Source organism: Falco biarmicus, chromosome 5 (genome assembly GCF_023638135.1).
Source record: "Falco biarmicus isolate bFalBia1 chromosome 5, bFalBia1.pri, whole genome shotgun sequence".
NCBI classification, from domain to species: domain Eukaryota; kingdom Metazoa; phylum Chordata; class Aves; order Falconiformes; family Falconidae; genus Falco; species Falco biarmicus.
The window spans coordinates 57106729-57122469 of record NC_079292.1 but is presented as its reverse complement, the minus strand read 5'-3'; the positions used below and the strand labels follow the sequence as shown (position 1 = coordinate 57122469).

Sequence of the window (15741 nt, the reverse complement as noted above, 5' to 3'; positions counted from 1 at the left end):
GTAGGCAGCAGGGAAGACTAACAATGGAGAGAACAAAGGTACTGAGCTTGTATTTACATGGCCTTTCATCCATGTGGAAGTAGTAGTTGAAGTACCTCCACTAACTGGATGAACTTAGCAGAGAAAGGCCATTTAATGGGAAACTGATGCCTCTGGTGAAAAATGGGTTCCCAGAGCAATTGTTTTGCAGTTTAGGGCAGGAAGCAAAAGAGCCTTTGTGCAAAGGGAAGTGATGGATTTAGTTTAGAGATGGTTGGCCCATGGGAGAATTGCAGTTGATGTTTGGATGGGTGTAGCTTCAGTGTTTAGCTTTTGGAAGAGCCAATCTCATGTCTACAGTCAGCATCAATGGGTAGAGAAGGATGACTGTTCAACTGGGGTATTTTTTTTTTTTTTCAATTGGGTTTCATTTAGACTTGGAAATGGAACCTACCAGTGCTGAAATTCTTTGTGATGTGGTACAAACGCCAAGTGCTGGGGCCACTTGCCTGTGGCCACCTGCCTGGCATGGGGCCACCTGCTGGTTCTTGGATTATGGGCCCAGGCACCTCAGAGGGCCCAGCATGAGGGCAATTGCTATGATCTTAGAGCTTTGGATAGCACAGTCCTGTACCATCAGTAGCCCCTCTGAGAGTCAGGATGTTTCCAAAGAAAAGGCAGGCAAGTTTTGCAAGTCACTTTTCTTCTCTTGGAACATGGACAAAATCTATTTTTTCCAAATTCTGACCCAACAAGTGTGTATTCTGTGAAATTCTGGTGGGAATGTCTGTTCTGTCTGTTCTGTGTTTCACTGTAAGGGCAGTCTCATTCCTCCAATTACTCCTGCTCTGAGATGGAGCTAGCATCAACTGATCTGTAAAACATCACCCCCTCTTGCAGTGCTGCTGGCACAGCTTCCCATGTCACTTGGCTCTCCTTAATGTGCTGACCAGGACAGTTTATGGGAACTACCGAGCTTGTGCTGTGAAGCAGCATTAGTGCTGGAAACATGCTGCACTGCAGTTGAGGGTGTGTGGCCTTAAAGCTGAAGCGTTGTGCAGAGCATTGCTCCAGAGCCTGGCAGGTCGCAGCGACAGGCAGCAGGGCACTGTGGCTATGCTGTTGGGCTCTGTGCGGTGACAGATCAGAAAGCTATCGGTGACTCACGGCATGTCCGTGATCCCCAGTGAGTGGCTGGAGCTGTGCCCCTGCACTGCTGAGTTACTGATGTAGTCTAGAAACTGCCTTAACTGGTGACTAGTGATACAGCTGGGCAGTCAGGCAAGCAGGGCTTAGCTGCTGCTCCACAGCCTGGCCTTAGAGCTAATGTGATCACTCCTTGTCCTTCATGATCCCATGTACCCGCTGTTAAGCATCTTCTCCTTCGTGTGCATCACCTACCTGCAAATACCACTCCTGTCTCTCCTACCTCCATCTACCCCCCTGAACATTCCCTCCTGAGCTACAACAGTCTGATGTCCCACACCAGGCACCCTTCTCCCTCTCCCTTCAATGTGCATGCACCTGCGCGGTCCTGGTCCCGCAGGCATCACTTCCCTCCCTCCTCCACAGCGTGAGCAGCCCGGGGAATAGAGATAGTGTAATGCATGGCATTGTGTGGCTAATTACTTGATGCTGGGCACACAAGGGGGATTAACTTGTGCCTCAAAGGGCTGTCAGAGAATCCTAATCTTATCTTCCCCTCCTCTTTCCTCTTCCACTGCCATCAGAAGTAATGAACTGGTTATAAATACTTAATTAGATAATTATTTTCTGGCCTACATGGAACATCTTCAGTGAGGGAACTCCCTGGGCCCCCCGAGGAGGGACCTCTGTGGAGGCAAGGATGACCACATGAGGTGTTTGCAGAGGGGTAAAGGCAATACGGTGATGATCAGGAGTTCTAGATTTCTGCCAGTACCTGGAGAGCAGAGGAAAAGTCATTAGCTCCATGGAGAAATGAGCCTATTCTTACCCCTACTTGTGGCTGTGTGACTTGAAGAGCCAGAGGAGAAAAGAACCCCCATAAATAATGTATTAGGTATTTAAAATTTTTTTAAAGAAAAGGTTTGTGGAAACATTTGCACTGGCCAGGGGTGCTGTGCTGACAGCATTTCAGGCTGTGTTTGCTACTTGAGTGCCCCATCCCAGCTGGGGAGGGAAGACTAGCTAAGAGAGGAGAGTACGGTCTCCACGACTGTTCCCTGATGATACTGTAACTAAGGAAACCAATTTATGCCAGTTTATGTGTGCTGGAGAGGTTCATCCCACTAGGCAGGCTGGCCTTTGTCCATCAATGCAATTCTCACAGCGTGCAGTTGTTGAACTGGGATGACTTTCAGTCCGAGCTGTCTAAGGATGGGGCCATTGAGCTGCTGTGCACCTTTGGGATGGTTGTCACTCCATTGCCCTTCAGCAGGGAAGAGGGTGGGAGGGGTAACAGTCAGCTGATGGTACTAGAATTCTCGTTCCCTTTTCTTCTTATTGCTGCAAACGGAGGTCTAGGGTTAAGAGATCACAGCAGCTCTGCTGGCTGCCTGTCAGTAGAGGTTAGGACAAGAAAGGGCAACAATCATAAACCTATCCTGTTTCGGGCAGTAATTAATTTCTGACACTTTGCTTTTATCTTCTTGTGGGTCTTTTTTTTTTTTTTTTTTTTTGTCTCTCTCTCTCCTAAATTTTTCTTTCCTTCTCCTTCCCTTCCTTTTCTCCCTGTTTCTATGTCCCTCCATCCCGCACTTGCTCCTTCTGCTTCTCTTCCCCGCTGCAGGCATGCGCATCCTTGTGAACTTGCTCCTGGACACTTTGCCCATGCTGGGGAACGTCCTTCTTCTCTGCTTCTTTGTCTTCTTCATCTTCGGCATCATCGGGGTGCAGCTGTGGGCTGGGCTGCTCCGCAACCGCTGTTTCATGGAGGAGAACTTCACAATGTGAGTGCCTGGGAGACAACATCATCTTCCTTTCTTCCAGGGATATTTCTCTTTCCCCTTCCCTGCTCTCTTGTCTTCTGCTGCCTGGCTTTCTGGGTATTGCTTACTCCAAACAGCTCTAGGGGGATAGTGTGCAGAGTGTTGGCTACATCTTGCAGTAGAAAGGGAGGGAGGGCGAGGGCAGCTGTTTTTTGTCTGTCTTCATGGTCCACAGATGCTCAGACTTATTTGGATTTGGCCAAGGCTCAGGCTAGCATAACTGCCTCCTCCAGCCATGCCCAGGGATTCAAGATGCTGCTCCTACTCCAGGAAAGAGTTGAAAGTGAAACACCAGCAATGCCATTTTTCTATTGAACTTGCTCCCTCTTCAAAACACAACTACCAGAGGAGTCTTACAGAAAGCTGTAGTGCTGACGTGCTGCCTCATGCTTCCAGGGACATCTTTGGCACCTCTGAGATGGAGCTGAGGTCACTGTTTGGACAGTAGTGCGTTCCCTCCGGGGTCTTAGGAAGGACACAGGGAAATTGTTGGAAAATTTCAGAAGTAGAATTGCACATGGGAAGTGCCATGGGGAAAGGACAGAGGGTTGCTGGAAGAGGTGTCCCACAGCTGCATTAGTAGAAGTGAGACCATCAAAGTACAGAATAGCTGCTTGAATGGGACAAAAGAACTGTGGGGAAACATGGGCACACATCTGGCAAAGAGAGCCTGGAGCTAGCACAGATATCGATTACAAATACCTGAGGTTTATTCTGGGGAGGTCAGGGTAGAACCTGCAAAGCATGGCTCTCCTCCCCAAAGGCAGTGGGGTGGAAAAGCTCCTGCCTGCCAGGAATTCTCTGACTACCCTCCCGGGGAGCAGAGCACCGGTTCCAGGGCACAGCTCCTCCTGTTGACTTTCTGGCTTTAGCTGATCTTGGGCTTTAAAATGTCCTCTTAAAACTATATACTAATCCCAGGCGTCCTATCAGTTTAGACTGTTTAAAAAAACCTAAAGCTGTAGATCAGTTTAGACTGATTAAACAATTCTGAAGCTTTAGATCATCTCAAATTGGAAAAAAAAAGGAAGTGTGAAAATACTATCAGCAGAACAGCAGTGGGGTTGGAGAGTCAGAGCTGCTTAAAGCAGCCTTTTACTGTGTTTATATATTCCTTGGGGGGAAATGAATGTTTTGGATGATTGTCCTTTGTATAAATCAGGGTAGTACTACTTTAATGAGTGTAATTACATCCATGCAGAGTTGATGTAACTGAGAAGTCAGTTGGGGCTGCAGCCTGCGAAATGACAGATACTAGAAATTCTTTGGCTGACCATTACTAGAGAAATGCATTCTGCAGGCACCCAGTCCACCAGTGACGTGGATGCGTTACAACAGATCTTTGTGGTTTAGTCCCGCTTCATTTAGGATAGAGGCTTTCTGTTTTCTTTATCATCAACACCTGTCCTCTTCCAATGACACTTAGTGAAAAAGTCTGCATTCATGCAGTGTGAAAGCTGTGTATTGTAGCACTGCAAGCAATGCACCAGATAAAGTTTAATTGAAAATTTTAAATCTGTACCTTTCACTTCCCTGATCATTAGATCATCTCCAGCTAGGCAAGCATAGATGACTTTAATTATTCATCCATTTGGAAGGTGCTTGCATTATTTAGAAAAAAGCATGTGAACTTGTCATGAAACATTGCACCCATAATGCCAACTGTCAAGGAGGAGTCAAAGTTAAGGTTAAGTCAATTTTAACTTTGCATCTCCTGATTTTTTTAAGGCTTAGCTGTGCAACCTTAATTATGCATGAATTGGATTTTTTTTTAAAGTACAGAAGGTTCACTGCCAAATGTTATAAAACATGTCCATCAATGGTTACATACATGAGCACATCACAGTAAAGCCTGATGAACTTCCTTAGTATCACTGCATCTGATTTAGCTTTGATGCTAATGGAGAGTGTGATCAGCATGCAAATCTCTGCCTTCCAGCTTTTCTTCATCTCTGTACAAGCAGATTGTGTAATTTGACTTGGGGTGATCTGATGGCAGGCAAAGGTCTGAAAACTGGAGATTCACCCTGGAAATTTCCCATTTTCCAGGACCCCTTTCTTCCCTTCCCTTCTCCTGATGCAATAAACCTGGAAATCCCTTACCCAGTGCAGTCCCTGTGTCAGGACGGGAGCTCCCGTCTCCACTAGTGTCACCCATGGGAAGCTGTCTGTTACACAGACTTCGTTACACAGACTTTGTTACTGTGTTTTTTTTATCCTTGCAGACAAGGTGATATTGTCCTGCCCCCTTATTACCAACCTGAGGAAGATGATGAGATGCCCTTCATCTGCTCACTGTCAGGAGACAATGGAATTATGGGCTGTCATGAGATACCTCCACTGAAGGAGCGGGGCCATGAATGCTGTTTGGACAAGGATGATTACTATTACTACAGCTCAGTCCGGCAAGAGTTCAACATCAGTGGCATGTGTGTCAACTGGAACCAGTACTACAACGTGTGCCGTACAGGCAATGCCAACCCGCACAAGGGTGCCATCAACTTTGACAACATCGGGTATGCCTGGATTGTGATATTTCAGGTAAGACTGAGTTAGCCAGGATCCTAACAAGGCTCAAGCTATTTTTCTTTTTTCTAACTCAATCTTTCTGTGCTCCCGTGATGGTTTCTGCAGGGTATGATACAGCTACAGAGAGAAAAAGTCCTTGTAACTACTCTGGCAAGAGAGACAGAGTGCACACTGTGAATGGTATTCCTGAAGATGAGGAGGAACATAGAACTGTTCCAGGCCCTTGCTGAAATAAGCTACACCCTTCAGGCCAACTTGTACCAGTTTTCCCTTGATCCAGATCACTATAGCAAAGCAATTTTTTTTTATTCCCAAGACATGTTGCAGATGGGAGCTAAAACCTGTGCCTTTTTCTTTTCCACCGGCTGTACACAGTGTCCAGTCCAAGGGGCACAGAAACCTGCTGCAGGTTTTTCCCCTGCTGTGATCCAGGGAAATGAACTATTTTAATGAAATATTCCTGCTGTGGGCTAGCATGATCTCACAGGCTTTGACAGTGTGCCAGTGTCACCAAGCAGTACCACGCTGATTTCCTGGAATGGAAATTTGGACTCCTTGAAAGGAATTGTTGTTTCTCACCATCCTGGGCTTGCAGCAGCCCTGCCAGTATCTGCGTGTATACACTGAGGAGTGAACTCTGGAAGCCCACTTCTCTCCTGTTTCTCTTGTGGTTTGTCTTTATAGGTTATCACACTGGAAGGGTGGGTGGAGATCATGTACTACGTGATGGATGCCCATTCCTTCTACAATTTCATCTACTTTATCTTGCTGATAATTGTAAGTATAAGACTTGATGACTGTCAGCATTGCAGGCTAAGAGCCTACAAAAGACAGGTGTTAGGTCAGCATAGATACTGCCGAAGCAAACCATTTTACCTGGATTTCTTCTAGGAATCTCAGGAACCCAGCTAGTTGATTTTGACTAAGAGTTGGTGGTAGGATCACACAGTTGTCAGCCAGGTTGTTCTCTTTCAATCAAAAAATATGCTCAGGATTGATTCCTAGAGATATACATACACAATGTTGGATAATGTTCTCATCTGCAGATCTTATCTCAAAGTAAATTCCCCAAACCAGTAGGCCCAAAAGTACACAAAACCATTTCTGCATCTGCCCTCCTACTTGGTCTCTTTACGCATTTTAAGCTCTTGGGTTGTTCTTGAGCCATGTTTTGTGGCTTTTGGCAGCACTTGGATTTCTCAGATTCAGATTTCGTCAGATTCAGGGTCTGTCACACTGAATTACTTCTTCACTGTGAACAAAAAGGAGCTGCTGCTTTGATAGTGTCAGCAGTCCAGCATAAACTGGCTGTCTGAGATCACTTGTGGCTGGTGGGGATGGAAAAAGAGAAAAATGTCCGTGATGAGAACTTAATAAGCAGTTTATAAGCCCCATAGATTTGTACAAGTGAAGTTTGAAGGTTGCTTTGCAAATGAAGGACATTTGTTGTCAGTGCCTGGGAAGAGAGGTGAGAAACGTGGTGCCATTGCCTCTTCCCTTCCTCAAGCCTCCCACACGTAATGTTTTTTTGTTTTTTTTTTTTTTTTTTGGGGGGGGGGGGGGGGGCGCGTGCGGGGTGCGGAATATCCTGTTTCTAACGAGGAAGGATTTTGTTTTTATGGAGACTCTTGTGCTTTTCCCACATGGGGACCATAGTCAAGAAGGGAAAGACATAGGATGGATTATAGGAAGTACAAAAACTGTACACGGTAGGTGCAATTTAGTTTTAGGTCACTTAGCCAGTAGGGACCTCAGTGTGTATTTCCAAGGCCTACATGCATTTGGATGGGCTGCTGAATGGACCTGGCTAAGACTCTGCTCTTCATTTGTCCCCTGTGTCCATGCGCTCCTAGAAATAGGATCTCTAGAAGCAGTCACCCAATAACAGACTCACCTGGCACAGGATCTAGTTTAAATTCAAATTGCCATGCAGTGACTTGAGAGCAAACAAACCTTAATCCAGTTTCTAGGAGAAAGACTGCAGCCTGTATGTGTGGGGAGTGGTGCAAGAAAGAAAAAAGTATCTACTAGTCCAGTCAGGTCAGAGAACTTACAAAAAACCTGAATCTTCATAGTATCCCTGATTTCTCCCTGCCTTTTGGCCTTTTACCATCACAAAGGAAAGATAAGGAGAGAAAACCAGAAAGATGACCTACTCCCTGTGGGATGAAGCATAAGCCAGGACAGCAGAGGTGAAATACACCTTAAGAAATGCTGCTTTTACTTTGAGGCTGGAGAGTCCCAAGGAGAGACAATGCAGACATATGATTGCACAGCATGGGTTGTGGGGGTGGTGGTGTACCCCAGCTCTGTTCCCAAAGGCAAACTGAACATCCACTGCTTTTTGTGAGTTCAGAAAACAGCTATTTCTCATAAAGTTTGTTCAGATCTCCCACCATGCAATAGGTATTTAGTACCTACTTGCATTTTCGCTTTGAGCAGCATGACCAGGATACCCAGGTTTGTACAATGTGCAATTCAGCACAGAATTTACTCACCTCAGACACAGCCTCTCCCAGAGCCAGGAAGGACTGTGCCAAGTCAGTGTTTAACCATTGAGGTGGGCATTTCCAGTCTCCTGTGGGCAAGTTCCAAGAACTGCCCCTCATCCCCTACTCCAAACTACATAAATTCTTGTTAGCAATTTTTTGTTTGTTTGTTTCTGAGCAGGAGCATCCTTCTAGTGCTGGCTCACCTCATGTGGATTCCCAGTGATTCAAACTTTGTCTCTGAATTTGCAGGCGTGGAAACCCTCAATTAAACACTCCACCTGATATTTTACTGTGAAGTGTCATTGACATTTCTAGGCACTCCCTCCTCATTTGCAGAAGCCATGTAGGTTTATTTCCATCAAACACAGGAGCACATGAACCTCAGGTTACTCTGGGGACTGCTCAGAACAAAGGAGCCATATGCTAGATGGGATGTTTCCTTTGCCTTTAGTGGAGTTATACCAAGAAAGTGTTTAGCCTTTCTGTTACCTTCTTTGCACATGTAATGCATCTTTTGCAGCACATAGCAACACCACAGTGTGAACTTGCTATCACTTGGTTTCGTTTTCCCTCTGAGTCTTCGTATTCTCACTCTTCAAGTCTTATGAAGTTTCTAAGCAGGATTACTCTGACAGGCATTCTTCAAGCCCTGACTCTGCTTTTCCCCATACATCCTAGCCTTGGCTCAAACTACTCTTCTGGGGCTGGATCTCTGCAGCCTCTTCTTCAGAGCTATGCTTTCATCCATGACTTCTCCATCCCTCACAGAGATATCTTCAAACACCTACATTAGGGCATTACCTGCTACTGCTCATCTGGCAGGAAGAAGGCTCCGCCACCTGAACATATTGCCAGCGTGCTTAGGAGTCCTTCGTGGATGTGCTCCCCCAAGGGGAAGAGTTCTGGCTGACCTTGGCACCCAGAGTGGCCTTGCAGAACAACCTGGTAAAAGCATTTTATGGATTCAGCAAACTGTAAATAGCTTCCTCCTCTGCCAGAGATCAGGGGAGGTGATATGAAGGAAGAACTGTTTTTCACCTCTTGGGTCAGTGTTTCATTTAGGTCTTCCTGCTTAAGGTCCAGCTGTCTCTTTGTCTCTCCAGCTACTTGACCACTGGTGTGGCTCCAGGCCTAGAGAAAGCTCTTCTGAACTTATGCTGGCATCCACATTGCAGCACTCATTGGCCTCCTTGAAGTGCTCTGCTTGCACATGTGGGCTTCAGAAGACAAGCTGGACATCCAGGCATAACTAATAAAAATAATGGGCAAGTAAGTCAGCATCTCCAGCACCAGTCAGATTTTATTAGGTGTTGCACAGACAGGGATTGAACCCTGGGCTGAAAAAGGCCAGGATCTGCTGTGTGTTTCTGAAAGGATTATGCTTAAAATGATGAGGGAGATAAGAAAAATACTTCTGATATTAGAAAGGTTTATAGTAATATTCTGTTGGTGCACAGGGATTGCTTCTTACTAGAGTATTCTTTCTATCTCATGAGTCTCTGTTTTTATCTACTTTTTGTAGATAAAACATTACCCAGCATACCATTTCTGTTTTTTAAATATTTTGCTGCATACTTCTGCCTTTGCCTTATCACCCATTTCTTCACTGAAAGGGTTGTCAAGCGTTGGAACAAGCTGCCCAGGGACATGGTTGAGTCATCATTCCTGGAGGTATTTAAAAGACGTGTAGATGTGGCACTTAGAGATATGGTTTAGTGGTAAATATGCAGTTCTAGATCAGTGGTTGGGCTTGAACTTGAAGGTCTTTTCCAACCTAAATGGTTCCATGATTCCATGAAAGTACAGCTCACTTTCAGGACTGAACGAGACTCCTGTGTTGGGGCTCTGAATCATCTGTCTCCTGCCTCTGTCAGATGCTTTGTCTGACTCCATGTCAAGACACTTTCAGCCTCCGCACTCAGCTATGAGATGGATTGCTCAGTTACAAGCCATCTGGGACCCTTCCTGTCCTTCTGCTAGCTGGGAGGCAGTGTCAAGCTTGGCAGAGCCTTAGAGTTTATGGACTTGCCTGTCATCTTCAGGATTAAACAAGCTCATTTGTTTTGCACTTGATGTTCCTAGCCAAGAGGTTTAAGGATTGGGGGTTAGTTGCCATATCCAGTCCTCTCACTCCTCCCCTTTTTGGTCGTCAGGTGGGAGATCACAGCAAATGGTGTCTGTGAGAACAGAGCCTGGGGACGTGAAACCTGAATCCTCCTCTTGATTCAGCTGCAGGCTGACAGTGGGAACCTGCTGAGGGCATCTTGTTGCCCTCAGCTCCTCTGCTTGTAGTCTTAGAGAGAAGGTGTTGCAAGTCTCAGTCTCTTGTTGCTTGTGGAGTTGTTGGAAGTTGCAAAATACCAGGCAGTGTCACAATTAGCATTCCAGAAATATGTGCACAGCTGGTGTCCAGTTCCCAACCCTGTCTCACTCAGGGCAAGCTGAGGGACATAACTGAATGGGCAAGCCTGTGCGAGTGTCAGTGTCATGTTAGTGCTGAGAGGGAAGAGGGAAGCAGCATGTACTGATGAAGGATTTGGATTCCCAGTTGTACTCTCATCAGTGAAAACATACAAGACAATCATGGACTAGGGAAAGTCTTGGTGGAAGGTGAAGGAATCTGAACGAGGCATCGTTTTAATTTCCAAAACCACATAGAGAAGCTGAAGGGGGAATAGGTTGAAATGTAGGTGGGAGGTGAGGGAAGAGAAGAGTTCCGTGATGAAAGGAAAAAGAATTACAATAGCTTTGAAAGGTGCTGAGAGGAGGAGGAAAACCAAAAAAAACCCCAGTGCTTTATTTTGACATGGTTTATTGTCCTTATGTTGAATCTGGTTGGGAAGGGCCTTCGTGTTTCAAAGACTTATTCAGATGGTAGGAGGGACACCTGCCCTTTCAAATACTGAGAGCCACTGTATTGGGCCTCCAGACATGGCTACTGGGCACCTTTGTGCAAGAGTAAGGGACAACAAAGGCAGAAAGCTGGTGGGGGAGCGGCAAGGGCTGTGCACTGAGGGGAAGGCTGCTTGCATAGATAAAACAAGCTGGGGGACTTCTGAAAAACCTCCACCCTTTCCATGCACTAGGGTTGGGGTCAGGTTATCACCAGCCTTGCTCGCCCTCTCCCCTTTGCTGGAAGGCTTATATGGGGGAGGACACATGCGTGAAGGTAAGGGCAGGGATGGATCCAGCTTTGTGTCAGAGCTGTTCGCTTGGACAGGAGTGACAGGGAGCTAAGACTGGGTCCTGTGTGGGTTCATACAGAGGAATGTGGTGCAAGGATATCCCTTAGCGTGGGTGCTCCCTGATCCAGGGGAAGCAGAAATCGAGCTGGTGCTTCCTCCCCTCCCAGGGGCTGCCCTGCAGGGTCTGTTTCAGAGCAGCACAGATGCGTGGTCCTTGTTCAGAGATCAGACGCTGCATTTTATCAATGCTGTGTCGCCACTTACACAGCTCTACGGGGAGTAGACACCAATCGGGGCATCATAGCATTGAGAATGATTTTGAACATGGTTACCAGCCCTTTTATGTATGCAATTCTCATCATATTGAAGCCCAGGTTTTATCCTAAGTATAATGGATAGATCTCTTAATGGCGGTTCATCTGTTATTTCATAACATGTAATGTTGAGAGTGAGATTTTTATCTCCAGATTTCTCAGCACCAAGAAATATTGGCTCCATTTTACAGATAATGGCAAAGGTAGCTTCAAAGGAATATGCAAAGGTGTAAAATAATCCTGGTAGACTTTTTGGCTTCTGTATGGAGAACGAGAACTTAGGCATTTTGTTTTGTTTCTAAGAAACCGGGGAACTGGGTTGTGGTTGTTTTTGTATTTGGAATGGAAAGCCTACCTAGGCTGGAAGACAAGTAAAGTAAGAACTAATATAATAATCTAGTATCAGAAGAATCAGAAGGATAGAAAATGAGCAAGGGAACACTGTTTTACCAAACTTTTTAGTGTTCTCCAAGTAGTTAGTTTTTGTAAACTCCTCTTTGATTTCAAGAACTTTTTCATTTCAGCAAAGTGCCATCTCCTTGTATGGTGAATTAAAGTGTAAACGGTAGAAATTAATAAAATGCTCCAAGAATACTGATATGTCCTCCAAGAGTTGAAGGCCATAAATAACAGTGCGTGATTTTTCCAATAACAAAAGAGCGAGCTGACGGGAAAGCAACCAAACTAGTCCTCTGTCTCTCACCTTCTGTTTTTAATACTAAGGAGAAGGAAACAAAATGCCCAGTTTTCATCAAACCCTTTGCAGGTAACTTCTAAGTGACTTGCTAAAGGTCCCAAAGCCTGCCAAGTGTCAGACTTGTGTTTCTTGAATTTCAGTTCAGAGCTCTAAGTTCTGTGTGGAAATGACATCGAGTGAATTCTCAAAAACAAGCTCAGCCAGCCTGGCTTTCTTTGAAATCCTATCTCCATACACTGAGTAGTTCTCATTCCTCTGCCTCCCATCACTTTCCCCTCCTCTTTCCTCTTACATTCCCTCTCCCACATGTTCTTCCTCGTGCTGACATTGGCTGTTCCTCCTTCTCCTTTGCTACTAGGTGGGCTCCTTCTTCATGATTAACCTGTGCCTGGTGGTCATTGCCACACAGTTCTCTGAGACCAAGCAGCGGGAGCACCAGCTGATGCAGGAGCAGCGGGCCCGGTACCTCTCCTCCAGTACTGTTGCCAGCTACATGGAGCCGGGAGACTGCTATGAGGAGATCTTCCAGTACATCTGCCACATCATGCGCAAAGCCAAACGCCGCACCCTTGGGCTGTACAACAGCATACAGAGCCGGCGCCGGGGCCACGTGGAGCCGAGCAATGCCAAGCTAGGCATGAACAGGAAAAGCCAGAGGCGCTACAGTAAGAATTGCATGAGTAAAGTTGGAAATGCCAATAGTGGAAATGTGAGAGTAATTGGGAGCATCTTCGTGTGCCAGCTTGCCAAAGGACCTGTGCCTACAAAGCACGGAATCAGAATTAACGTTGGCCATTGTGCATGAGGCCACGGCCAGCCCACCAGACCAGCGAGGTGGGGCTGACCAGCAAGAATGGAAATGAAACAAGTGACCAGCAGGGAACGCATCTGAAACCTGGAGACCATAATGGGATAGCATTAAAGGCACTGGCTGAGGCTTGTAAAGGACTCCAGGTCTGGTATAGCAGGGTGATGACAGCAGTTTGGGAGAGAGAAGTCTTAGAGGGGTATGATGGAGAGGTACTAAGGATTGGAGTGGGTGACATAGCAGGTTCCTCAGAGTTCTTCTCCCAAACTGAGTTGCTGCGGGACCTCAAGAGAGAGGCAGAAGGAGTAGAATTGCAATAGGGTGTCTCCTGAACCAAGGGAGCAATACTGGCGAAGTCAGTTTGATATGCAAGGGCAGTTGGAGACAATTTCTCTTGATGGGAGCACCTGCTGTTGTGTAAAATTAGACAAAATATACCATTTAAATTGGATTCCTGGCCTGAAAAGTGACTGTAAAAATGGTTTTATAGAGTGTAGTATTAACTGCCTGCCAATGCCTTTCCTAAGTTATGCTCCCATTAACAAGCAAAAAGGTGGATTTTCCTTCAGCTGGTCTTTCATTTTCTTTACTTGCTAGGAGAAAAATTTCTGCAGGCTTCATGCACCATGTTAACAAATCAATTGCTTCATTCCCCCAGTGCCCATTTGACCTTCCAGGCCCAACTGGGGGACTGAGGAACAGAAACTTAGTTTTCTCACTGAAGTCAGGAGATCTGTTCTGATTCAGAGTGCATGGACCATCAGGAGGAAGTGTTCTTGCACTGCCTTTTCTGGCTTCTTGAGATGCTTTGCTAATGTAGCCTCTCTAGTTTAGAGAGTTCAGCTCAGCAGGTGGGTTCTTAGACCCCACTTGTAGCAGTTCAAGCCAGACGCCTCTCGTGATCATTTTTGCCTCAGTTCCATTTTAATGCAAGCTACTGAGTCTGAAGTGTGATCCCTGCATCAGACAAAACAGTTCTTCCTTTGATAGATGTGAACCTCTATTGAGCCTCATCCCTGGCAGCTGAACAGTACCGTACCTTCTGGTGACACAGCCAGTCAGTGTAAAGCCCCCAGTGGCAATGGCTTTTATTGCTGCCCTTGAGGTGATGTGCCAGTGTTGAGTTATCCGTACAGCTAAAAAGCACACTTACCCTGTTTAAATACCCAAAAGCCAAATGTGTCCAGTTTCAATGTCTTTTTCAAAGCCTTCTTTCTCAAGTGTGATCATTTTTCTCCCCAGGGCTTTGCCAGCAGCACAACTCTCTTGACTGCCCTCCTCAGGGCTTGGTCCAGCCCATTGCTGTGACAGCAGTCTCTGATCCCACCAACTGCCCCCAATGTCATAGAGGGGAGCATGAAGCATCCCGAAGGCTTTCTGTCCTGGACAGCGCTGACTCAGACCAGGAGGATGGAGGAGCCAGTGAAGAAGGAGAGGGCAGCAGAGAGGACCAGGGTGCCTCTGTGCTGGAGAGGGAGGAGGAGGAGCTGGAAGAAGGTGGACGGCTGAAGCTTTGCAGTGACATGTGGCGAGAAGTGAGGGTCAAGCTTCGAGTGATTGTGGACAGCAAGTACTTCAACCGTGGGATCATGATCGCAATCTTAGTGAACACAATCAGCATGGGTATTGAGCACCACGAGCAGGTAAGGCACATCAGGGCACAGAATGGGCAGCGGGGACTGGTGAGTCCTTCTTGGGGTTACTGCCTCGCTAAGCAGCTGATGCAACTCGGTGGAGGCAGAGATTGAGCTATTTGGACCCCAGGCCACAGCACAGATGGTCCCAGCATGGCTTTGGAGAAAGCCTCAGAATCTTGCACAGTCTTTTCTTCCTTATCCCTGCGCTTAATCACTTTCACTGTCTTCGTGTAGTTTCCTCTCACCTCCTTTCAATCCCTCTCTTTTCCTCCTCCCTGCTCACTTTTACCCCTCTGCTTTAATTTTTACCCTGTCTTTCCATCTGCCTCTCTCTCCTTCACCCTAATCTCTCTCTCTCTCTCTCTCATTTCTCTCTTCATTAGCTTACTGAATCCTTAGTCTATTTGGTTAATTTAATGTGCCCTCTGGGGATGTCACAAGCGTTTCACCAGCATCTCAATTCAAATCCATCAGCTTGCTAGCCTTTCCAGCTTAATTAAGAGATGCCTGAGCACATTCTGTCTATACAGGAAAGCTAGGAAAGGCACCACCTCCCATCTCCAGTCATTCTGGGGGCTCGGATGGCTTGAGCCTTTCCTTTGTCCTGTTAGCAAGAAGTGATAGATAGGTCAAACATAGACAGCAGGTGATGCAGGCACAGTTTTCACTTTCACACCGGTGGTTTGCAGGCAGCTCTGAATCAGCAGTGCACTTTATCCTAATGACAGACTTGTAAGATGGAGAAGGATTGTGTGCCTTCATTTTATAGCTGGGAATAGGCTGTGTCTACTTTGTGATGTGCAGAGCCAGCTTCAGAGGGTGTTAAGCACACCCATGACCTTGCATTTGCATTTCTGGTTGGTAGCTCTGCTGCACTTTGTATTAAAGGGGTCCATGCTGTACATCCATGTCTCAGATCTATGCCACCAGTCTGAATGTGAACATGATTCGCTCCACGTTGTCTGTCCAGATCACAAAAATAATAGATCGCTCCTCTACTGAGATACTGACTGCATTAAAGCTTTGGAGCCAAGGTGAAGTCTAGTCCTGAATGCAGTCTCAGGCAGCAAAGAGACAGGCAGTGAGTCTGGTTCAAGCCAGGCACTCAGATTTGTGCTGTACTTTATCAGG

The 15741-nt window shown here is 46.3% G+C and overlaps 1 protein-coding gene across 1 annotated transcript in view; it reads left to right on the top strand.

Moving 5' to 3' along the window:
• CACNA1I (calcium voltage-gated channel subunit alpha1 I) overlaps positions 1-15741 on the top strand; it is a 91634-nt gene that overhangs the window by 32803 nt on the left and 43090 nt on the right. Inside the window, exons 4-8 of the mRNA XM_056341775.1 lie at positions 2750-2909; positions 5174-5489; positions 6162-6254; positions 12524-12830; positions 14216-14616. Of these exons, the coding sequence (XP_056197750.1) occupies positions 2750-2909; positions 5174-5489; positions 6162-6254; positions 12524-12830; positions 14216-14616 (1277 nt within the window). The remainder of the gene's footprint in view (positions 1-2749; positions 2910-5173; positions 5490-6161; positions 6255-12523; positions 12831-14215; positions 14617-15741) is intronic.